We start from the raw sequence: 23,114 nt of genomic DNA on the forward strand, positions 1-23,114 counted from the left end.
CCCTAACCCTAACCCTAACCCTAACCCTAACCCTAACCCTAACCCTAACCCTAACCTTAACCCTAACCCTAACCCTAACCCTAACCTAGCCCTGAGACGTTTACTGCGACCGGATGCCGATGACCCAGTTCGTTTCATCCTTGCCCCGCTGCGCTAGCCGTCACCGCCACGACCCCCTGGACCGTCCCTCTTGCGTTGGTCGAGCAGCAGGAAGCTTGCGCAACATTGTATCTGCGCACATTCGAGCTCCCAAGTCTACCTGCACGTGCAGGTGCAAGCTCATGCGGGTGCGTAGGGACCTGCACATGCAGGTGCGGAAGGTCCGCGGGGCACGAGCTTCGGTCTGCACCTGATCGACGACGCTCTGTGACGCGCTCGCATTCACTCGCTTGCCTTCGAGTGCGTCGGGTGACTCGACGGCTTGCCCTGCACGCGCATCTCTTCCTCCTTCTCCACTTCCTTCTCGCCCGCTGTCTCCTTGTCGCCCCTCCCGGTTTCCTCATTTCGACTCTAACGCTGCTTGAGATGTCCGAGCAGATTTCGAGGGAGCTACCCGGTCGGTTAGCGGCAACTCAGGGGACACTCAATCAACGGGTCCGTTGTCTCGCACAATTTCCAAGTCGAGCCTGACGACCATCTCCCTGACCCTCTGCTGCACACAGGCTGCTCAGGCCGACCTCGAGCAGGCCTTAGCCCCCCTAGCCGTCCCAACTTTGCTTTCCCGCTGCAATGTGTTGTTCGAGCTCCTTGTTCTTCGATTATCTCGGTGCTGTGCGGCCCCAAATGCGAGTGCACCTGCATATGCAGGTGCATCCTGTGTGAGTTGCTCCGTACTTGTACGTCTCCTTGCGCTTTTCCGCTCTCCTCCCCACTCCGCCGTTCCATCATCTTGCACATCTCTGCCGCGTTCCTGCTTCACTTTGGGGGTTCTCGGCTCAGTCCGGCCCTGCACTCCTGTTTCTACGCGTTCTAGGCTATACAGATCGCCGGCGAGTTGCTCACAGCGACCATGCCCGGTGTCCTCCTCGCTGTCGAGGACGAGACAAACCCTAAGTCACGCCCAGTCGACCCCGTTCCGCAAGCAGTACCCAAGCCGGACCTGCATATGCAGGTGCTTTCCTGCTGGGCATGCCTTTACAGGCACAATCAGTTGAGGAAATCCAACCTTTTTTCCTCCTCCTCCTCCTTTCCATCCGCGAAAAGGTCATTTTGATCGCTTGACAACCCCCATAACCCTAACCATAACCTAACTTTCGCGCGCACGTTTGGCTATATAATGATCCAGCGAGGTCTCGCAGCGCTCGCATGCGGCGGACGGCACGGACACGGGGAGATCTCAGCCATAGCTCCCACGGAATGATCAGCACGACCTCGACGAAGCCGCCGGCTCATCTGGTCGCGACGGTTCGAAGCGATGAGAGAGCGAACGAGCGGGGAGACGGAGACGGCGGCCTCAAGCCACAGGATCGAGCAAGCGAGACTGCACTTATAGCAGAGCATTAAGCACAGCTAGCTCAGGCACTCAGCCCTACGAACAGCGGCGAGAGCGAGTGCGGAGCGAGAGGTGCACCGCCCCCGCTCGCCGCGCGCGCCAAAGCTCGACGGAGCGCAGGCGGCCTCTCCCGCCGCAACTCCGCACCGCGCGCAGCTCGAGACGAGCACAGGACGAGCAGGGATGGCTCGCACAGCGCAGACCGTCGCAGCCCGGCCCAGCCAGCCCGCGGCGAACCCGCGCAAGCGCCGCCAGTCGTCGCCCTCGACCTCCGCCGCTGCTTCCGCCGCAGCCGCGCTCGCAGCCCAGCACTCGCTCGGGAGACTCGCATTCGACGACGAGGGCCACGAGGACCCGGGCGCAGACGTGCTCGCAGAGTCGGACGACGACGAGGACGACGGCGAGGCCTTCCCGGAGCTCGATGTCGACGCCTCGGCAGACGACGCGGACGCCGATGGGGACGAGGACTCGTTCGACGGATCCGTGGGCTCAGATGACGAGGAGGACGAGCTCGACGACGAGGAGATCCTCCGGCGAGAGCTCGAGGCCGAGCAGAACGAGGTCCTCGCCTCTTCCGACGACGACGACGAGGACCCTTCCGATCTCGACGAGCTCATCCGCCGCAACACGTCCAAGCCCGCCGAAGACGAGGCCCTTCCGAGCGCCATCCCGGGCCAGAACCGCGCGCTGGGCGAAGGACGCGGCAGCGATGCATTCGGTGGCCTTCCGCAGGACTACATGCGTCGGAGCCGCGCGGTCAAGAGCAAGGTGACGGGCAAGGACAAGACGGTGTGGGACGAGGAGATCGAGCCCGACTATGCTTCCGACAGCTCGACCGAGGAGGTGAGCCCTGCGGTACCTCGCACTCAAGCCGCCTCAAGAGCTGACCCATGCCCGTGCACAGACCACGAACCGCGTCGGCAACATCCCCTCGTACTGGTACGACGACATGCCACACATCGGTTACGACATTGACGGCAAGAAGGTCATGCGCCCCGCGACGGGCGACGAGCTCGACCGCTTCCTCGAGGGCGTCGAGGACGCCGACGGCGGGTGGACGACCGTGCAGGACAAGCTGCACAAGCAGGACGTGCAGCTGTCGCAGGACGAGCTCGAGCTCATCCAGCGCCTCGCCAAGGCCGAGAACCCCGACTCGAACTACGACCCGTGCGTATGCGCCCTCCCTACGCGTGCCCGACTCTCGTGCTGACCGCTTTCCGCAGCTACGCCGACACGATCCCGTACTTTACCGAGCAGACGATGCAGATGCCGCTTTCGGCGCGCCCCGAGCCCAAGTCGCGCTTCCTCCCGTCCAAGTGGGAGCACAAGAAGGTCATGAAGATCGTCCGCGCGATCCGCGCCGGCCGCATCGTGCCGCGGCGACCAGGGGCTGCACCGGCGCCCGAGAAGCCCCGTTTCTACGCGCTGTGGAACGCCGACGACACGCCCGTCGCGCCCCACCCGATGCACATGCCGGCGCCCAAACTCGCGCCGCCGACGCACGCCGAGTCGTACAACCCGCCCGAGGAGTACCTGTGGACCAAGGAGGAAGAGGAGGAGCACGCGCAGCTCGAGAAGGACGAGCAGAAGGGCAAGGTCGTCCCGCGCAAGTTCGACTCTCTGCGACGCGTGCCCGCATACGCCAACTTTGTCCAGGAGCGCTTCGACCGCTGCCTCGATCTCTACCTCGCGCCGCGCATGCTCCGCCGCCGACCCAAGCTCGACATCAAGGACCCGAGCGAGCTCCTCCCGCGCCTCCCCTCGCCGCAGGAGCTCCGCCCGTTCCCGACGACGCGCTCGGTCGCGTACGTGCACCCTGGCGGCGTCCGCGTGCGCTGCGTCAGCGTCGACCCGACAGGCATGTGGGTTGCTACGGGCGCAGAGGACGGTGAGGTTCGTCTGTGGGAGGCAGCCGTCGGGCGCTGCGCGATGAAGTGGAAGGTCGGCGGCGCGGGCGAGCCCGTGTACTCGCTCGAGTGGTGCCCCGACCGCGAGAAGAGCCTCTTTGCCGCTGCGACGTGCGTTGTCCGCCTTCCAGATCCGCTCGACTCGCACTAACCGCTCTTCGCCCCCACAGCGCCAACAAGATCCACCTCATCGCCCCTCTCCCCCTACTCTCCGACGCGGCGGCAGCCCGCACTTCCGCATTCGCCCTCGCCGGCTTCAACGCCGCAGCAACCGACGACGACGGCAACAAGATCCCGCGACCTGCGCAGCCGGAGGGTGTTGCGTGGTTCAAGCCGCGCGGCGTCGGCGAGCGCGAGGAAGGACGGCTCGTCGAGGTCGAAGTGCCCGGGCACGAGCTGAAGCAGGTGACGTGGCACAAGCGCGGCGACTATTTTGCGACGGTCGCTTCTCCCGGTGCGTCACAGTCCCGCGTCTTTCGACTCACGCGAGACTCACGATTCGCATTCACACAGCCGGCGCACGTTCGGTGCTAATCCACCAGCTGTCGAAGCACCACACGCAGGCGCCGTTTGCCAAGCTCAAGGGCGACGTGCAGCGAATCCAATTCCACCCGCTCAAGCCGCACTTCTACGTCGCGACGCAGCGGCACGTGCGGGTGTACGACCTGATGAAGCAGCAGCTGGTCAAGACGCTGCAGCCGGGGCTCAAGTGGATCTCGAGCCTCGACGTGCACCCGCTCGGCGACCACGTCCTCGTCGGGTCGTACGACCGGCGGCTCGTGTGGCACGACCTCGACCTGTCGACGACGCCGTACAAGACGCTCAAGTACCACCAGCGGGCGCTGCGGAGCGTCGCGTTCCACCCGACGCTGCCGCTGTTTGCGAGCTCGTCGGACGACGGGAGCGTGCACGTGTTCCACGCGACCGTGTACAACGACCTCCTGACGAACCCGCTCATCGTGCCGCTCAAGGTGCTCCGCGGGCACGACGTGACCGAGTCGCTCGGCGTGCTCGACATCAAGTGGCACCCGCGCGAGCCGTGGCTCGTCTCGGTCGGCGCAGACGGCGTCGGGAGGCTGTGGTGCAACTAGACGCATCTGGCGTGCGGTGTTTCCCTTCTACTGTTGTACTCGTCCTGCACTGCATATCTCGCATCCCTTCCCTGCCGCGTATGTCGAGGCAAGCGATCCGAGCGAGAAGTGGATGCGAAAGGTTGTCCTCGAGCAACTCCACACTCGCCCCTCGCGAGCAATTGCAGCTGGCCGGACCGCTTTGTCTGCTTCTTTATAGGCTCGACTCGCGCTCTCCCGCTTGCGCTGTCCCCCGGGACGGATCCCTCTCCGCAGGCGTCGCTCAACACGCGACTCTTGCACTTCCCGCCACTCGATCGAGAGCGCTTGGCGACTTGCACCGGTGACGTACAAGTCTCGACGAGCTCGTACAAGGTGCGCACAGCTCTCCCGCTGCTTGTGCCCGGGAGAGACAGGCTTGGGAACGTCGTCGGAGGAGATCAAGGCGTGCAGACGCGAGCGCCGCTCTGGAGCGCTGGACCAGCTCGGAGCGCTCTGAACGCCTGCTTTGGAGTGCAGTACGGCGGCACAGCGCTTCTCGAGCGGGCTCAACGGACACCTCCTCCCCCGACCTTCGCCTCACGCCCGCGCGAAGAGCACCCGCAGCCGCCGCAGACCCGCAGACACTGACGCTGAAGCGACGCTGCACAGATGCTGCGACCGCCGTCCACCCCGCGAGCCTCTCTCGGCGGATCCGCCCTCCCGACCCCCTCGTCGCGCCGCAAGTCCGGCGTCCCGCGCCCTCCTTCCGCCCAGGCGCACGTCCACGAGCTCTCGAGCTTGCGCCAGGCCATCTCGGCGCACGACCCTGCCTCGTACGACTCGCCGGACGTCGGCGTCGCGCTCGGCGAGGGCACGTCGAGCTCCGGTCGCCAGCCCATCGTTTCGCGCGCACCACCTCGCCCGACCACCCCTTCGACCCCGTCCTTCTCGCGTGCGCGGACACCCACGGGCTTCGGCTCGTCCACCTCGCGCTTCCCGAAAGCGGGAGCACTCGAGGTCGGAGCAGCCGTCTCATTCGAAGTGGCAGGAGAGCTCATGGAGGGCACGCTTCGCTTCGTCGGCGAGGTCGAAGGCAAGGCTGGGACTTGGGCAGGTGTCGAGCTTGACGAGGTGTATGCAGGGAGAGGCAAGAACGATGGCAGTGTGGCCGGGTGCGTTTCCTCCTCCCGCTCAAACGCGATGGCGCTGAGCCCCCCTCACACAGGCAACAATACTTTGCCTGCCCGCCTCAGTGCGGACTCTTCCTGCCCATCGCCAAGGTCACGGCCAAGCCGCGACCTCCGTCTGCCGTGAGCATGCCGCCGCCTCCGCTCACTGCCGGCTCCCGTGCAAGCAAGTACGCTGGGATGAGCGCAAAAGACCTCGCTTCGCGCCGAGCAAGCGCGATCGGTACTCCTGCCAAATCGACCCCGACCGCTGCCACGCCCGCCAAAGCCCGCACGTCCATGTCGCCGACAAAGCGCCTCTCGCAGAGCACGTCGACGCTCACGACGCCCAAGCCGACCCGCCTCTCCCGCCCGTCCATCGGCGGTGCCTCGACCCCGACGGTCGCGCGCACTCCTTCGACCGTACGCAAGACTCCGCGCCCGTCTCTCGGCGCATCCGTCAAGCGCCCGCCCTCATCGCTGCGACACACCGCGCCCGAAGTTCCGCCCATCCCTTCGGCATACGGTCTCTCGCGCTCTGTCACGCCCTCTTCTCAGTCTGGACGAGCTACTCCGTCCACGCCAGGCGCAATGATGCGCCGGCGGACATCCCTCGCCCATTCGGAGACCTCGTCGGCCCGCCCGACCACCCCGTCCTTCCGCAGCCAGTCCCGCCAGTCACTCGCGTCGTCCGTCTCGCGACAGTCGCACCGCTCGAACCTGCTCGACGACGAGGCGGACGAGATGCGGCGCGAGCTGGAGGACGCGCGCGCACGGGAGGGCGAGATCCGCCAGCTGCTCGAGGGGAGCGAGAAGCTCGGGCGGGAGATGGAGGACCGACTGCTCGAGAAGTCTGAGCGCATCAAGGCGCTCGAGGAGCAGCTCGCGCTCGCCGAGGCGGACAGGCAGCGCGCAAAGGCGGCCGAGGATGAGCGCCTGGCCGGGGTGCAGGGCGAGGAGGGCGACCGCGAGCGGGACAAGGTTCGGCTGCGCGAGCTCGAGGCAGCGCTCGAGGCGCAGAAGGCTGCGCTCGACAAGGTCAAGCTCGAGGACAAGCACAAGTCGGCGGCCAAGGAAGCCGAGGTCGAGTCGCTGCGCGAGCGGCTCGAGCAGGCGGCTAAAGCGCACGACGACGAGCGCGCAGACTTGACCGCCCAGGTCGACAAGCTCCGCACGGCAGGTCAAGCCCTCTGCGAGACGTACGAGGAGCGCATCGCCGAGATTGAGCTCGCCCGTCTTGAGGAGGCTGAGCGCGCTGAAGCGCTCCAGGCCCGCCTCGATACCGCCGGCTCAAACGCGCCGCCTGCCGACCTCTCTGCTTCGGTCTCCGCTGCCCAGGCTATCGATGCCGAGAGCGCGCGAGCCGACATCGCCCACTTGCGCGGCAAAGTCTCGACGCTCGAGGAGCAGCTCGAAGACGCACGCATGCAGCTCGAGCAGGAGGTTTCGGATGCGCGCGAGCGGCGGACCAAGACGGGCGAGGTCGAGCAGCTGCTCAAGGGCGAGATCAAGCAGCTCAAGCAGGCGGTCGACCGTGCCGCGCAGGCAGAGCAGCGCGCCCAGGCCCGCATCCAGGAGCTCCAGGCTGCCCTTCACGAGTCGCAGGCGACGCTCGAGGCCGAGCGCTCGGAGCTCGAGGGGCTGCGGCACGACGCGTCTGGCGATGCGACGGCCGCGCTCGCCGACGACCTCAAGCGCGTGCACAAGGAACTGTCGGCCGCCAAGGTCGAGCTCGAGAAGGCTCAGCGCGAAGCTGCGCTCGTCTCGGAGCTGCGCGAAGATCTGCGCAACGCCGAGAAGGAGATCGAGCGACTGCAGAAGCTGTCGCCGCCGCCAGACCTCGGCGCGCGGAGGAGCAGTGCGGCCAGCTCGATCGGCGCCAAGGACGAGGCGACTGCGACGCGGGATCAGATTGTCGGACTCAAGACCATCATCGAGAGCCTCATCGAGGAGAACCGCGTGCTCGGCGAGAAGCGCAAGGACGCCGACATCGAGGTCGACAGCCTCAAGTGCGCTTGCGTCATTTCGTCAGCCCGACGCCAGGACTGACAACGTCCGCTTTTGCTCGCAGGGATGCACAGCGCGCTCTCGAGGCAACCGTGCAAAAGTATGTCGAAATCTTTCCTCCCTTCTGGCACGCGGCTGACCCATCAATTGCGCAGTCTAATGCAGCAGCTTGACGACCCCTCCGGCGCGCCGCCACCTGCCACTGTCACCTCTGATCCGACCCTCAAGCGCGAGCTGGAGGATCTGCGGAAGCAGCTCGCCGAAGTCGAGCGCAAGTCGGAGCTCGAGATCAAGGCGCTCAACCAGGAGGTGCGTCAATCGCCCTCGCCCGCTTCGGCTCGTTCCCTCTCTGCTGACGCTGTGGCGATCGCCAGGTCACCGAGCTCGAATCGCTCGTCGAGTCCAAGATCTACCGCGAGGACGAGCTGGAGACCGAGCTGGAGAAGTACAAGGCGCTCGCAGCCAAGACACACGGTACGACGGCGGCGGCGCGAGCCAACGGCAGTGTCAAGAAGGCAGAGTCTCTCGTTGGCAAGGACAACACCGAGTGCGAGATGTGTGGCGAGAAAGGTCACGATCTTGACTCGTGCCCTGACTGTGAGTTGGCGCTTTCTTCGGTCACGACTAGGTGCAGGGCGGCGGCCTTATGGCGAGAAGCGCACAACAGCACAGCCCTCCACTGACACCTCCCATTCCTGCAGTCGCTGCCTCATCCCCGACCCGATCGTCTTTCAGCGAGAAGCGTTCGAGCGTCACCTCGACTTCGTCCGCCGCTGCAGGCAACGGCGTTGGCGGCGCAGCAGACTACTGCGATGACTGCGAAGGTGCGCGAGATTCCGCGCACACGCACGCCGTGCGCTTGTCGCCAGTGCTCCAACCTGACCGGCCTTGTTCCGCAGAGTACGGCCACTCGCTCGAGGACTGCCCTCTCGCCAGCGAGATCTTCTAGTCCTTTCGCATATATCTTGCAGCAGCTTTCGCCTTTCTTCCTCCCTCCCGACGTCGGATACATCGCGGTCACCGTTATTTCTCTCATTCCACATCAGCCTGCCGTTACGCCCACCCACTGGGTTGCTGCCGTAGAGTTTGTTTGTCGTAACATGATCGTTGGCATGCTCGCGCCTTTTCGGGCACTCCGCACGTCCCACATCCTCTCTCGCCTTTGTTCCGCTTGGGTGGACTCCTTGCCGATCGTTGCCTTGCCGGCCGAGCTAATGGTGACAATCAAACAGACTCACAGACAATACTGAAAGTTGAAACGAACGAGACGGAAGGTACGGATGCAGCGAGAGGGGCTGGGCCGCAGACTACAGCTTGGCGAGTTTCTCGAACTTGGCCGGCTTCTTAGTCGCAAAGCTGCGTGCGGACATCGTGCGTGAGCCATCGGACGTCACCCGATCTGTGCGGCGAAGTGCGCGCAAGAGACATGGCGACGGATGCGACTCACGCTTCGAAAGCTGCAGGGATGTCGCTCGCTTGAATCATGGCCTGCGAAAGGAAGAATCGAGGGTCAGTGGCGGCGCTGCAGAGAGCGAGCAACCTTTTACGGGAAATGCACCATGTTCCTGCAGCAGGGGAGACAAGGTCAGCATTGACCTGGTGAACAAGCGCGAGCGGAAGAAACGCACCACGCCTGCGTGTACTGCAAGCCCTCCTGCACCGTGTGCTCGCGCGAGTAATTGAGCAGGTGCTTGGTCGACAGAGTCGCAATCGGCGATTTGCCTGCAGAAGGCGTGGGCGGGAGAGTCAGCGAGCAAGCGAGGAGAGCATGTTGCATCTGGACGCACTCGCGATCACGCGCGCAACCTCGAGCGCCTTTTCCCTCACGCCATCCTTTCCGCCACCGACCGTCCCGCTGACGAGGCCCATGCGCTCGGCTTCCGGCGGGCCAAAGTTGCGCGCCGTGAGCGCGTACTCTGCGACGAGCGAGGCGTTGCCCGTGACCTTGGGGAGGCGCTGGAGCGACCCGATGTCGGCAGCGAGGCCGATGTCGACCTCCTGTGAGGCGCACGCGCCACGGGCCAGAGCGTCAACTGCCAACGGATCGAAGAGCGAGCCTAAAGGCGGGCGCAGAGGCGCACCTTGATGCTGAAGATGGAACCCTCGGCGCAGTAGCGCACGTCGCAGGCCGACATGATGTCAATTCCGGCTCCAAAGCACAAGCCGTGCACGGCGCAGACGACGGGCTTTTCGCAGTCCTGGATGGCCGAGACGCAGCGCTGGAGGTGGTCGATGTGCTGTGAGGGAGGGCCGGCGAGCCAAAGCGGTGAGCGGCGGCGCTTCGGCTAGTCCGGGTCCGTCACGTACGTCTCTGAGGAGGAGTGCGGTGCGCGCTGGGTCGCTGGCTTGGCGCATGAGGTCGCTTGCGCTGGTTGCCGGAACGGCCGAGTGGGGCTTCAGCCACGCGGAAGCAGCGGAGAGCGGCGCAGCGAGCGCGAGAGACGACGCACTGCAGGTCGAGCCCGGCCGTGAAGCCCTTGTCGACGTCGCTGGTGAGGACGACACAGCGGACGTGCTCGTCGCGCGATGCTTGGGCGAAAGCATCGCGGAGCTGCGCGAAGAGGTCGGTCGAGAAGGCATTGACGGGCGGACGGGCAAGGGCGATCACGAGCACGTCCGGCGAGGGCACCGAGGCACGCAAGAGCGAGTAGGCGTACGCAGCAGCGCGGGTCATCGTGGCGAGGGGAAATGAGGAAAGAGCGGAACAAGAGCGAAGAGCGGAGGTTGGCTCTCGCCGCGACCACAACATCGTTCGAGGCGAGTACAGGCATCGCGGATCAGCTCAGACTGCGCTGCAGCAGGGCCACACGCACTCGCAGTTGCCCGCCTGCGCTTGCCTCGCTCGCGTGCGCCTCATCGACTGTCACCGCAACGATATCGACCACGCTGGCTGCACGACTCCAGGCGCCCGCTTGCTCTGCTCAGCGTGTCCTGCAAGCTGCACACTGCCTACACACCCGCGTCTACGGCATTCCCGCGCACCCTCGTCGAGCCCTCGCCCCTCTCGTCCCTCGGCTCTCCTCGACCACCCCTCGTCTCGCCTCGACCGCCGCAAAGGCGCAGCGCCGCACCATGCCCGTCGACCACATGAGCGTCACCTTTCTCGGCACCGCCGCCGGGAGACCCTCGACCACCCGCAACGTCTCGAGCCTCGTCGTCAAGCTCGACTCGAAGCTGTGCGTCTCGCGTCGTTGGACCTCATGAGCGTATGAGCAGCTTGGCTGACTCGAGGCACGCACATCCCCGCGAACGCAGGTGGGTCTTTGACGCCGGCGAGGCGACGCAGCACCAGTTCATGAACGAGCAGTGCAAGCTTCCGATGAGCAAGGTCGCGCGGATCTTTGTAACGCACATGCATGGTGAGCTCTTCACGATCCGAGGCGGCGCAGTCTACCGAGAGACGGGCTTGACCGTACCGCTCGTGTGTTGGGCTGCTTGTCCGCGATCTGAGAGCTCACACGCGTTCCACTTCGCAGCCGACCATATCAACGGGCTACCCGGCTTGCTGTGCACGATCAGTGCTGGAGAAGGTGGTGTGCTGCCCGGACAAGAGGACCCGCGGTTAGGCGAGTCGCAACAGATCGTGCGTGTCGTTCATTCGCTTGCCGTTTCGCCTGTCCAGTCCGCAGACTGCGTGAATGGATAGCCTCCACCTCTCGAAAGTGCTGATGCCGCGCTGTTGCAGCCGCCGACCGAGATTTACGGCCCCTCTGGATTGCGCCTCTTCCTCCGCATTTGCCTCTCGCTCACCCAGTCCATCCTCACCCGCCCTTACGTCGTTCACGAGCTTCTCTTTGCCGGCGAGGTCGAGGAGCAGGGTACACTGCATCCGAGCGAGCGACAAGGGCGGAATGTTCGGCAAGGAAAGGACGGGTTCTGGCGCGACGTGGTGGACGAGCGGGAAGGCGGCGGAGTGAGCGTGTCGGCGGGTCCGATCGAGCACACCGGTGTGTCTCTTGACACGTAGGCTCTTGTTGGCAGAGCTTCGAGACTGACAGGACCGACGACTTCGCAGTCCGCTGCCTCGGCTACATCCTGACGGAATCGCCGCGGTCGCTGCCGATCCAGCCGCAGCTCTACATCCCGCACCTGAAGCGACCCGAGAACGCTGCCGCGCTCGCCGCTTCGGGTGTCAAGAATCCGGTGTCGCTCCTTTCGCGGCTGCAGACCGAGCGGGAACCGATCGCACTCGCAGACGGGACTGTCCTGCGCCCTCCCGACCTCGACCCGTCCGGCGGGCGGCGCATCATCGTCCTCGGCGACACGTACGACGCGACGTACCTCTTGCGCTTCCTGCGCCCGCCGGGCACGTCCGACGACGGCGGCCCGGTCGACCTCGTCGTGCACGAGTCGACGAACGCGTTCCTCCCGACGCTTGACGAGTCGCAGGCGGCGGCCAAGGTGTCGCGCGAGACGGGGCAGGCGGCGACGCTCGCGAGCGTGACGGCGACGGCGCGCGCGCACGGGCACTCTACGCCGCAGGTCGCGGGGGCGTTTGCGCGCGAGGCGCGCGCGAGGACGCTCGTGCTCAACCACCTCAGCGTCAAGTACCCGGACCCGGAGGCCGAGGGCGCGAGGAGCGCGAGTGACGAGTCGCGGAGCAAGTGGAGGGAGATGCTAAGGGAGATTGAGCGGCAGGCGGGCGACGAGATGCGCAGGGGGAGGGAGGACGAGCAGGGCGAGGGCGAGGGCGAAGAGCTCGAGGTGCGAGCGGCGAGGGACTTTCTCGTCATCGAGGTGCCGAGGAGGGACAAGCGTAAGAAGGCGCAGGCCAAGGGGTAGAACTTTACGCGATCGTTTCCTCGCACGACCAGGACAGGGAGAGGGGGCGACTTCTTTTGCGCTTCTGCTGCGGAATTCGGCGCATTTCGCCGGCTCTCGTCTCGCAGTACTGAGTGCGGGCGAAGGCACATGGCTTGACTCGGAGAAAGAGAGCCAGAGCCGGACTTAGCGGGACGAAAGTCAACGCGGGCGGGTTGGCCTCTTGCGCACGATGGCAACCTCGCAGCCGACCGCGCAGGGGCTCGTGAGCGAGACCGAGGGCACGCAGCCGTCGCTCGCGAACGGCCACGCGCACGCCGCACCTTTGGCGCTGCAGGCGAGCGACCTTGGCCTCGACGCGAAGCACTCGATCCGCCTCCCCGACGGCCGCAGGGTAAAGCGCCCAGTGTTCCCGGGCAACCCAGAGCACTACAAGCGAGTACCGCGTGCGTCGCAAATCCACGGCGAGCCTCGATGTCGGGCTCACCTCTTGCTCTCGTCGATGTCGATGAACGTGCAGCGCACCAGCTCAAGAGCGATGGGACGCCCAACTACATGCTCATGTCGCTCACGAGCAACGTCTACTCGATCCTCCCCGAAGGAACGCCCATGACCCCGGCCGTCTCGGTTCGCCTCCCTCTCCTCCTCCTCGGGCCGCGGTGATCTCGCTTCAAAAGGCTGACCAGGCAAGGACCGCGCAGCTCTCGCAACGGCTCGGCAATCAGATCATGCTCAAGCGCGACGACCTCACCCCCGTCTTCTCCTTCAAGCTCCGCGGCGCCTACAACCTCATGACCCAGCTCTCGGACGAGGAGCGATGGCGCGGTGTCATTGCCTGCTCCGCGGGAAACCACGCTCAGGGCGTCGCCCTGTCCGGTCGCGAGCTCGGCATCGCCTGCACCATCGTCATGCCGCTCAACACGCCGTCGATCAAGTACCAGAACGTTGATCGCCTCGGCGCGCGCGTCGTCCTCCACGGCGCCGACTTTGACGAGGCGCAGCGCGAGTGCGCACGCCTCGCCAAGGTGCACGGCCTGACCATCATCCCGCCCTTCAACGACCCGTTCGTCATCGCCGGGCAGGGGACGGCCGCGGTCGAGATTCTGCGGCAGATGGACGCGAGCAAGCTCGATGCCATCTTTATCCCCGTCGGCGGCGGCGGCTTCCTCGCCGGCATGGCCGCCTACATCAAGGCGGTCGCGCCTCCGCACGTCAAGGTCATCGGCGTCGAGACGTACGACGCCGACGCACTCGCGCAGACGCTCGGCGCGGGCGAGCACCTGACGCTGAGCGAGGTCGGGCTCTTTGCCGACGGGACGGCCGTGCGCAAGATGGGCGACGAGACGCTGCGGGTGTGCGCCGAGCTCGTCGACGAGATCGTGCTCGTCTCGAACGACGAGCTGTGCGCCGCGATCAAGGACATCTTCCAGGGTGAGCCCCACTGCCTGTCATGCCGTCGCCATACAGCTGACGTCCTGTTCCTGTCTGCAGACACGCGCTCGGTCGCAGAACCATCAGGCGCACTAGGCGTCGCGGGCGCCAAGAAGTGGATTCAGCAGAACAACCTCATCGGCAAGAACAAGCACTTTGTGTCGGTCGTCTCGGGCGCCAACATCAACTTTTCGCGGTTGCGCTTCATTGCCGAGCGTGCCGAGCTAGGCGAGGGCAAGGAGGCGATGCTCAGGGTCATCATCCCCGAAAAGCCCGGAGCGTGCGTCGACCGCTACGGTCCCGAGTCTGCGTAGTACTCTCCTTTCGCTGACACGGCTGGCCGTTACGCCCTGGTACAGCTTCCTCGCGCTGCATTCGGCCATCCACCCTCGCGCCGTGACCGAATTCGTGTACCGGTACACGTCCTCGAAGCGCGCGTTTATCTTCCTGTCCTTCTACCTCTCCTCTTCCTCCTCGACCTCCCGCGCTCTCCCTCCGCAAACCGGCGCCGGCGGCTCCGGCGCATCAACACCCGTCGCGACGCCGGCCGAGCTGCGGCAGTCCGAGCTGTCGTCGATCCTCTCGACGCTGCAGCAGGGCGGCATGTCTGCGCTCGACATCAGCGACAACGAGCTCGCCAAGTCGCACGCGCGGTACCTCGTCGGCGGCAAGACCAAGGTCGCCGACGAGCGCATGTTCCGCTTCGAGTTTCCCGAGCGCCCCGGCGCGCTGCGCAAGTTCCTCGAGACGCTCGGCGGGAAATTCAACATCTCGTTGTTCCACTATCGGAATCACGGCGGCGGTGCGTTGCTTTCCTCACAGCTTTGACTGTGCTCGACTCGACGCGTGCACCTCGGCTGACCCGCTCCCCGGCTCCTCTGCAGACGTGGGCAAGATTCTGTGCGGCCTGCAAGTCCCGGAGGGCACGACGGCGGCGTTCGAGGAGTGGCTCGACTCGCTCAAGTACCCATACGTAGAGGAGACGCAGAACCCGGCCTATGCCGACTTCCTCGGCGAAGAGGATGCCGAGTAGATCCCCCTCATTGCCGCTGTACTGCCTGTAACGTTATGCAGTCTTTAACGTGATCACACACAGGACGCGAGAGGCAGACTGCGAGGCGATGCGTGCATTGCGACCAAAGGGGGATGCAAAGACTAGAGACCCAGATTACCCAACCGACCCACGCCTGCGATCTACTGCTTGACGCGCTTGGGCATGCCCTCGCCGTCGAGGAGGCCCTCGGTGCTCGAGTCGAGCGTGCGCGGGCCGTCGCCGACCTTGGTGTGGATGACACGCGCGACGGCGCCGAGCTCGTGGCGCGGGATGACGGCCTCGTTGAAGCCCTCAGGCAGGGCGCCCTGGCCGCCTGCCGGGTCGACGCCGAGCTGGAACGGGTCCGGGAACGACTCGGCCGACTGGGGGAAGTAGCGCAGGACGACGTCGAGGACGTGCGCAACGTCTTTCTCCTGGACGTACAGGACGGCGTTGGGCCCGGCGTCGTACGTGTAGGCGGCGACGCAGCCCTTGCCCGCGGCGACCGAGGCGCGGTTGAGCTCGGTGACGAGCTGGATGACGGCGCGCGAGACGTCGTTGAGGTAGAAGATGGGCGGCTCGGTGTCGAGGCACACGGCGTGGAACTGGTTCGAGTCGGCCATCGTCTCGCGCGCAAACGCGTCAAAGTCGCGCGCGTGGATCGCCCGCGTGATGCGCTCCATGCGCGCGGGGACGACGTCGCGGATGCGGTGCTCGAGGAGCGCAGAGGTCGCGACCGTGCGCTGCATGCCGGCGGTCGAGGGCGTGCCCTTCTTCTTGTCGCTCACGACGAGGATGAGGGCGTGTAGGTCGGGCCAGTGCGACGCCGGCGCGACCTCGACCGCGACCGAGTCGCTGCCGTCTGCCTGCGACCCCATCTCCCACGCGACGTAGCCGCCAAACATGGAGCGGCACGCCGAGCCCGAGCCCTGGCGCGCGATGCGCGACAGCTCGGCTGTCGAGACGCCGTGGTCCTGCAGCGCGTACAGGGATGCGAGCGTGGCGACGAGCGCTGAAAGGCCCGACGCGGAAGAGGCGAGGCCGGCCGCGGTCGGGAAGTTGTTCTCGGACGCGATGTGAATCGGGTACGAGGCAATCTTCTTCAGCGAAGGGTTGGCGGCTTCGACCTGCTCGCGTAGGCTGCGCATCTCGGCGAGGCAGCGCGCGGTGCGCCCGCCCTCCTTGATCTCCTCCTCCTCGCCGTTGAGCCAGAGGCGATCGGGCGGGAAGGTGCCGAGCTGCTTGCGGGTGATGTAGGCGGCCGAGGTGAGGGAGCGGAGGTGGTCCTGCGAGAGCGTGACCGAGAGGGACGAGTTGGTCGGGAGGATGAGCGAGGTGTCGCGCTTGCCCCAGCTGCGGGAGGATGCATGTGAGCGCTGAGCAGTACTTTGAAGATGCAAGAGCACGACGCACTACTTGACAACGCTGCAGGGGCAAAGATGCGCAGTGTCGAAAGGTGCGTGAAAGGGACGAGGCGCGAGCGCGAAAGTCGAGACAGAGCACAAGGCGAGGCGGCGGAGAGGTCAGCATCCGCGCGCGCACAGTGAGAGCAGATTACGCTGTAGCACGCACGCAATGTTGACCTGTGGGAGCGCGTTGAAGGAGGAGAAAGGGGCGAGGACGAGGAGAGTGAGCGGGGTCACATCGACGCAGGAAGACCGGGGCAAGACCCACGGGTGCCGAGCACGTTGCCTGAAAGACGTAGGGCTGGTCGCTCATCGTTCCTGCGGGCTGCAGCGCGAGAAAGATCAAGGTCGTTCGATCGACGGCGAGAGCAGGGGGGCGGCAGCACAGCGAGCGGGTCAGCGCGGGTCTACGCGAGTCTGGGGTGCGCAGTACGATGCTCGCAGGCTCTGCTCACCCTGTCTAGCGCGTGTGCGGGCTCGAGGGACGGCGAGAGAGCGATTCGCGCGTCGCCTCGCGTCTTTCGCTTCGCTCCGCTCGACTCGCTCCCGCCCGCCATGGCCCGCACCCAGGCGAGCCAGACTGCCCATGCTGGACTCTCCCGCTCGCGCTGACTCGCCCAGTCTTTGTCCCGCGCAGAAGCGTCGCGTCGCCGACTCGGACGACGACCGCGAGCCAGACTCGGGCGAACACACCGACTACGACGACCAGCGCGCGAGCAAGCAGCACCGCAAGTCGACCCAGACCAAGGGCAAGGCCAAGGCCAAGGGCAAGGGCAAGCGTGCGAGGAGAGGAGCCGACGACGACGACGACGACGACGACGACGACGACGCTGGCGACGCTGGCGACGCGTCCGATTCGAGCAGCGACGACGGCGCACGCAAAAAGGGAGACCTGAGCGACGAGGTGCGGCGAACGCGGGGCAAATCCGGCGCGACGAGCGACGACTGACCTCCTCCTCGTCGCGGCTGTTTGACCTCCGTCACGCGCAGGAGAAGAAGCACTACATCCAGGGCATCGTCCGCTACGTCCTCTTCAACGAGTCGCACCGCCGCATCCTCAAGCGCGAAGACATCGTCAAGAACGGTCAGTCCCTTCTTCCCGTCATTCTGACGTACCTGGCGCAGCAACCGAGCCATCTCGTCGGCTTGCCTGGCCAGATCAGCTTTACAGCGTCGAGAGTGACGCTGACAGTCTCGATCACGCCTCGCAGTCCTCACCGGCGGCCGCGGCAAGCACTTCAATGCGCTCCTTCCCAAAGTGCAGAAGGTCCTCAAGGACGTCCTCGGCATGGAACTCGTCGCTCTCCGCGCGCGCGAGACGAGCAAGAGTGCGTCCTGCTGTCTCCTGGTCGAGGCTGGAGTACCGCCGACTGACCACGGACGCTTTCGCACTCGCAGGCCAGGGCAAGGCGTGGATCGTGCGCTCGACGATCCCGCAACCGCTCCTCCGCCACGCCGCCACGCACCGCTACCCGTCCCTCTCGACCGTCGTCGACCACCCCGGCTCGCAAAAGGGCCTGCGCGCCGAACTCGCCGCGTGGGAAGCCGACGAGGCAACTACGCTTCCGGGCGACGGCGAGGACGAGGGCGTCGAGGCGGCCGTCATGCGCGACGTCAAGCGCGAGGAGGGCGCCGTGTACGGCGTGCTCGGCGTAGTGCTTGCGCTGATCCTCGTCAACGGCAAGGTGCTCGGAGATGGTGAGTTCGCTGCGAGTCCTGTGCTTGCCACGACAGTGGCATGTGGCGCGCTCAAAGGACTGAACCCGTGCTCAAACCTTGTCACACTCGACAGACCAGCTCATCTCGTACCTACGCCGCCTCTCGCTCACGCCCTCGACCCCTCTCCCGCTCTCGCTCTCGTCGCCGCACCCGCAGTCGCTCGACCTGTCGGCGTTCCTCAACCTCCTCACGCGACAGCAGTACCTCGAGCGCTCCAAGACGGGCCAAGCGCCCGGCGGCGCTACGCAGGGCGGGACGACGCAGGGCGGCGCCGCGTCCGGCCGCGGGCGCACGCAGCGCCCGTCGCGCACGCAGCGCACCAACGCCGCGGGCGAAAAGGCCGAGGCGGGCGACCCGAGCGTCGAGTGGCGGTGGGGCCCGCGCGCCGACGCCGAGGTTGGCGAGCTCGGCGTCGGAAAGTTTGTGCAGCGCATCTTTTTGAGCCAGAGCGAAAAGGAGGGCGAGGTGGGCGGCGGGCGCAAGCGGGGCAAGACGGGCGAGCGGTTCTTGAGCGAGGTGGCGAGGGCGGCGGGAATCAAGGACCTGGCCGATGTCGACGGCGAGAAGGCGTCAGGCGCGGCGGGCGGCAAGGGCAAGGAGCGAGAGTAGGATCCCGGCGCTTTTGTCAGTGTGTAGTCGGGTTCCTTTGTCTGTTGAACGATGCTGAGCATACTCCTACGCATCTGCTTGTGCGGCAAGCGCATTGCTTCCTTCCAACGAAAGCGCAGTCGCCTCGGTTGCGCGGAAGTCGTTGTCGCGCTTAAAGCAATTCTCCCGGTAGCTGCAAAGTTGACTCGTGCAATGCTTTGTCGTGCAATTAAAATTGAGGGCGCGGCCAGGCTGAAAAGGTAACGAGAGCTGCAACATGAGCGAAAACCTTAGCCGCGCGGCGAATGCACGACAAAGCGCAAGGTCAGGCCAAGATGAATGCTAGCGGAAAGAGCAGCTTCTCATGCTTCATGGCTTGCAGGGTTCCGAGAAGCAATTGACGCAGACTAGGGCGCCCTCGAGAGATGCCGGCAGCAGTGGAATGCAAGCGACAGCTTCCGCGCTTGTCATGGGACGGAGCTTGCGCTGCCAGTTGCCTTGAGCTTCCACAGCAGCTCCACTTGTTCATGCAAGCTGACTACTTCGAGCCTTGACACCCACCGCGGCGGCACGCTGCGAAGTCTGATGCGCCGAATTTCGTTCCGCGCGTCGGCGCCCGTGTTTTTGACAACCGGTCCTTGCGGGAGCTCGTGTAAAACAGTCGCCCGCCGGAGAGCCGTAAGTGCCAGACGAGAAAGGCTAAGGCTCTCAAGACAAGTAGCAGAGTCTGCTTATGGCAGGTGGTCCTGGCAAGCGAGTCTTACGGCCGCAAGGAGCGGAAGCGGGTCGAAGAAGCCAGGACCCGCAGCGCCGCTGATTCGGAAAAGCGCGTATAGGCACAAGCGTGCAAAGGCTGGGATGACGAAACCATGGCAAATAAAGAGAACTTGGCGGAGAAACGAGGTTGAGGACAGACGGAGGACAACCGCGTGTGCGCGCGAAAGCGGGGTCTCCGGTCAGTCCGCTGTGCATAGCTCGTCGAATGTGATCAACACCTGGTTCGTTGTTCTCGATAGCCTTTTCAACTGCCTGAAGGACGGTCTGCAAGCATTGCTGACTCTGTGTATCCGCGGTCCGGAGCTCGTCCGGGCTGCTGTCGAGCGTCGATCTGAGGCTTTGCGGGAGACAGGCCGAAGCAGCCGGGAGTAGAAGACCGGCGCCGCGACGTAAGTTAGTTTGCAAGCTCGACGAGTCGCCGAGTATTGTAGCGTCAGCGATTTCGGTCACGTCCGCGCACAGCAAAGCGCCAACCACAGCAGCAGCGCCGATGCAGATACGTCCGATCTAACAGTCGTTGAAAGATGACGGAGACAGCATGTGGTCGCGACGAGAAGGACCCGGATGATCTCTGTGCGCGAGCGGCGGCACTGCGTTGCGCGTTCGAAGCGCATGAAACAGCAGACGGAGATTCGGCATCGTCAATGGCTCGAGTGGTTCGCCACATGCTGCCGTAAAGTGCGGACCAGAGAATCGACGCAAGAAGGAGGACAACAGCGGGACAGAGGACGAATCCGAGCCATGGGCGAGCCAGCACAGACAGCACGATGTCTCGCGTTCTACGTAGCGGACTGGTCACGCGCACGGTCCAGGTCCCGAGCAACTCCAGCTTCAAACCGGCAGACTGTCAGCGACAGACGCGGGCTTCGAGGGGTCGAGGCACGCGAAGCGTCGCTGGCGAGGTTCGGGTAGTCTCGTAGGCGCTGGGAACGATGTGACGGTGTACAGCAGCGGATTGCAGCTATGCTAGTCACGGTTTAGAGTACGACTCTACAGAACAAGAGAGAGGTAGACGAGGAGGCGCGGTCTCGTCGAGGGTGCGGATCGCGATGCCGAGGTTGGGCTCGGTGAGCGAGAGGCACAACGGTTGCGGTTGACGCGGGAGCTAGACAAAGGGAAGGGGGACGGACGGGGAAAAGAGGAGAGAGAAACGGAAGGGCTCGAGACGGCGGCGGAGGCGGCGACGGCGTCGGGTCGCGGCCTTACACAGACAGACGAGATGACGGGGGCACGTCATCAGGAAGCAAGAGGAGCGCGCAACTCTGTCGGCAAGCATACACTGACTCGAGACACGCGTAGATAGCTTCCCATGAGCAGGTTCTGCGCTGGATGCGGTGTGGTCGCGGTGCAAAGCGTCGTCGCGTCGTTCGTCGTTCGGACTTCTTTCGCTCACCGACTCTTGCTACGATGGCGTTCTCCGAGACAGAGCTCAAGGCCCTCACCGTCGTAAAGCTCAAGGTGCGCTTCTCCGCCCTGCCCGCGCTTTCCCTCGACGCGACGCTCCCCCACTGCTCGCCCCGACATGGCAGCTCATCCGCGCCGGCACACGCGTCCAGTGCCTTGCAGATGGCTCTAGCCAACTGACACGCTTCCGAAACCCCCACAGGAGCTCCTCGCGGAGCGATCCCTCCCCGTCACGGGCAAGAAGGACGACCTCATCTCGCGCCTCCTCTCGAGCCCCGACGCCGCGCCCACGGCCGACACGACCGGCGTCGCCGCCTCGACCGACGAGCCGGACGGCGCCGGGCTCAGCGGCACCGCCGAGACGACCGCCGCCGCCGCGTCGACCGACGCCGGTATTGCGCAGGCGCAGGACGAGGGGCTCAAGAGCGGCGCTGCGGACACCGATGCCGCGCAGCCGGCGACGGGCGGCGCCGACGGGGCGCAGCAGGCGCAGGAGGACGCGGCGCGGCAGCTCGAGCAGGCGCGCGAGGCGGCGCGCGTCGAGGAGGACAAGCGCAGGCAGCGCGCGGCGCGGTTCGGCGTGCAGGTCGACGACGCCGCGACGACGGGCGCAAAGGTCGACGAGAGCGAAGAGCTCAAGCGCAAGCGCGCCGAAAAGTTTGGGATCCAGGTGGCCGAGGACAAGGGCGCAGATGTCAAGATGAACAAGGTGCGGGTCGACGCCCGAGTTGCGGTCTTTCCCTGCTTCCTGGCTCGCGAACGTAGCTCAAGGTAGGTTCTTTCGACGTCACACAGTCACTCGCGGCGCTCGACTCTGCTCTCGGCTCGAACAAGCGGCAGCGCGTGCCCAAGGGCACCTCGAAGACGGACCCGGCGGGCGAGAAGGGCGTGGTCGGCGCCGCTGCGGCTTCTGCCAAGGGCGTCAAGGCGCAGGACGCCGCAGCCGAGCCGGCGGCAGCGGTAGCGGCTGACCCGGAGCTCAAGAAGCGGTGCGTCGCCCACCTTCGCCTCTCGTGTCTCTCTCGTCTGCCTCACTGCAGACTGACTGACTTTAAGTCGATCGTTGCGGGACACAGCCTGGAAGAGGAGGAGGAGAAGAAGCGCAAGCGTGCTGCACGGTTCAACCAGCCCGAGCAGGTGCGCTGCGCTTTCCTTGTCCGTTAGTGAGGGGCCACCGCTGATCCACCCGCGCTCACAGCCGCAAGAAAAGAAGGTCAAGGTGGATGCCTGATGCAACGGAACAGGTAAAAAAGGGAGTCTATCCGCCGTGTGTCTATACCGTCGTCTCTTTCGTGTGCAGTGTATCCCGAGGAGAGTCGATACCCCATGCGCACTGCCCGGGTCGAGAGAGGGCCTCGCGGACGTACGACGACTCTCGCGCGCGGCCAGTTACCGCAAAGCGCGCATGGCGAATGTGTACAACAGAGCGAAAGGCATGCGAGTGTGGAGGGGGGAAGCTACCGGTCGACGTCCATCCTGCCGCCGGCCTCTCCGCCGCTCTCTGCGCCCTCGCCGTCGTCCTCGTACTCGTCCTCGTCGTCCTCGTCGGGCCCGCCCTCGCCCGCGGGGAGCTTGAGCTTGACCCCGCGCGTGGTCCGGCTCGTCGCGAGCCCGTCGACGCCGAGGAGCGGCGCGCTCTTCTTGCCCTTGTTGGTCCGGATGCGGTTCCCCTTGAGCTCGTCGGCGTTGGGCGCCTTGGTCGTGACGGCCGCGGGCGCGTCCGTCTCCTCGTTGTGCTTGCGGCGCGCTTCGAGCGCCGCGTGCAGCGGCTGGCCCTGCGGGATCACCTCGCCGAGATAGTACCACTGCGGAGACTGTGCAACCGCGGCTGTGCAAAGGCGCGCCGGTGGTATCAGCGCGACTGCGCGCGAGTTCAAGCGCGGACACGCGGAAGAAGAGAGGCGCGCGCGGACGCACCCAAGTCGTCGTACTTGACCACCTTGGCGTTCTTCTTCTGCATCCGCGCGTGGTCGTACGCCTGCTCGCTCATGCGCTCGATCATCATCTCCTGCAGTGCGAGAGGGGAGTGGTTGAAGAGTCGTTGAGGGGAAGTGGGGAGACAGGGTCAGCTCAAGGACCAAAGCAGTACGACGCTCACTCGCGCGTCCGGCGGACGCTACAAGCCGTGGCGCAGAGCAGCAGCGAGCTCGAGACTGACGGTGGCCTTGGAGATGAGGAAGATGGCCTCCTTGGAGCAGAGGCGGACCTCCTTGTCGGCTTTGATGATGCGGTTGACGCGGGCACTCGGGATCGCCGAGCTCATCTTGCGGGCCTGCTCGGAGCTTGCACGGTCAGCACAGGGCCGCTCGAGGTTGCGGGAGCGACGCACGAGAGAGCGCGACGAGACGCGATGAGGACGACGAGCGAGCGA

General features: G+C 65.4%; 9 protein-coding genes across 9 annotated transcripts; 6 read left to right on the plus strand and 3 right to left on the minus strand.

Moving 5' to 3' along the window:
- Positions 1-1,675: 1,675 nt before the first annotated feature.
- Positions 1,676-4,490, plus strand: ERB1 (ribosome biogenesis protein ERB1; the record flags this gene model as incomplete). Its single annotated transcript, XM_076652218.1, has 5 exons — positions 1,676-2,335; positions 2,397-2,659; positions 2,716-3,510; positions 3,570-3,853; positions 3,913-4,490. 5 exons carry the CDS (start codon positions 1,676-1,678, stop codon positions 4,488-4,490), a joined length of 2,580 nt encoding a protein of 859 aa, XP_076502199.1.
- Positions 4,491-5,120: 630 nt separating this feature from the next.
- Positions 5,121-8,573, plus strand: JCM10292_005489 (uncharacterized protein; the record flags this gene model as incomplete). The annotated part of the gene is made up of 7 exons (XM_076652219.1): positions 5,121-5,623; positions 5,677-7,626; positions 7,689-7,724; positions 7,780-7,933; positions 7,999-8,221; positions 8,326-8,448; positions 8,524-8,573. The coding sequence occupies 7 exons, from the start codon at positions 5,121-5,123 to the stop codon at positions 8,571-8,573; spliced, it is 3,039 nt and encodes a 1,012-aa protein (XP_076502200.1).
- Positions 8,574-8,931: 358 nt separating this feature from the next.
- Positions 8,932-10,298, minus strand: JCM10292_005490 (uncharacterized protein; the record flags this gene model as incomplete). The annotated part of the gene is made up of 8 exons (XM_076652220.1): positions 8,932-8,980; positions 9,072-9,112; positions 9,183-9,189; positions 9,253-9,346; positions 9,412-9,622; positions 9,706-9,861; positions 9,932-9,992; positions 10,075-10,298. The coding sequence occupies 8 exons, from the start codon at positions 10,296-10,298 to the stop codon at positions 8,932-8,934; spliced, it is 843 nt and encodes a 280-aa protein (XP_076502201.1).
- A 398-nt stretch (positions 10,299-10,696) lies between these two features.
- On the plus strand, positions 10,697-12,406 carry JCM10292_005491 (ribonuclease Z; the record flags this gene model as incomplete). The annotated part of the gene is made up of 5 exons (XM_076652221.1): positions 10,697-10,800; positions 10,880-10,983; positions 11,101-11,207; positions 11,310-11,571; positions 11,640-12,406. The coding sequence occupies 5 exons, from the start codon at positions 10,697-10,699 to the stop codon at positions 12,404-12,406; spliced, it is 1,344 nt and encodes a 447-aa protein (XP_076502202.1).
- A 211-nt stretch (positions 12,407-12,617) lies between these two features.
- JCM10292_005492 (uncharacterized protein) lies at positions 12,618-14,849 on the plus strand (the record flags this gene model as incomplete). Its single annotated transcript, XM_076652222.1, has 6 exons — positions 12,618-12,831; positions 12,906-13,012; positions 13,087-13,816; positions 13,877-14,096; positions 14,176-14,618; positions 14,701-14,849. The coding sequence occupies 6 exons, from the start codon at positions 12,618-12,620 to the stop codon at positions 14,847-14,849; spliced, it is 1,863 nt and encodes a 620-aa protein (XP_076502203.1).
- Positions 14,850-15,010: 161 nt separating this feature from the next.
- On the minus strand, positions 15,011-16,568 carry MVD1 (diphosphomevalonate decarboxylase MVD1; the record flags this gene model as incomplete). Its single annotated transcript, XM_076652223.1, has 4 exons — positions 15,011-16,202; positions 16,263-16,274; positions 16,422-16,432; positions 16,524-16,568. The coding sequence occupies 4 exons, from the start codon at positions 16,566-16,568 to the stop codon at positions 15,011-15,013; spliced, it is 1,260 nt and encodes a 419-aa protein (XP_076502204.1).
- A 273-nt stretch (positions 16,569-16,841) lies between these two features.
- Positions 16,842-18,583, plus strand: JCM10292_005494 (MAGE domain-containing protein; the record flags this gene model as incomplete). Its single annotated transcript, XM_076652224.1, has 5 exons — positions 16,842-17,159; positions 17,246-17,339; positions 17,467-17,583; positions 17,654-17,953; positions 18,048-18,583. 5 exons carry the CDS (start codon positions 16,842-16,844, stop codon positions 18,581-18,583), a joined length of 1,365 nt encoding a protein of 454 aa, XP_076502205.1.
- A 2,163-nt stretch (positions 18,584-20,746) lies between these two features.
- On the plus strand, positions 20,747-21,974 carry JCM10292_005495 (SAP domain-containing protein; the record flags this gene model as incomplete). Its single annotated transcript, XM_076652225.1, has 5 exons — positions 20,747-20,797; positions 20,946-21,452; positions 21,539-21,732; positions 21,820-21,880; positions 21,942-21,974. The coding sequence occupies 5 exons, from the start codon at positions 20,747-20,749 to the stop codon at positions 21,972-21,974; spliced, it is 846 nt and encodes a 281-aa protein (XP_076502206.1).
- Positions 21,975-22,200: 226 nt separating this feature from the next.
- On the minus strand, positions 22,201-23,006 carry JCM10292_005496 (histone-fold domain-containing protein; the record flags this gene model as incomplete). The annotated part of the gene is made up of 3 exons (XM_076652226.1): positions 22,201-22,571; positions 22,661-22,751; positions 22,902-23,006. 3 exons carry the CDS (start codon positions 23,004-23,006, stop codon positions 22,201-22,203), a joined length of 567 nt encoding a protein of 188 aa, XP_076502207.1.
- Between the last annotated feature and the right edge of the window lie 108 nt (positions 23,007-23,114).

This window comes from Rhodotorula paludigena (assembly GCF_050403205.1).
Source record: "Rhodotorula paludigena JCM10292 DNA, Rt_paludigena_JCM10292v1_ctg69, whole genome shotgun sequence".
NCBI classification, from domain to species: domain Eukaryota; kingdom Fungi; phylum Basidiomycota; class Microbotryomycetes; order Sporidiobolales; family Sporidiobolaceae; genus Rhodotorula; species Rhodotorula paludigena.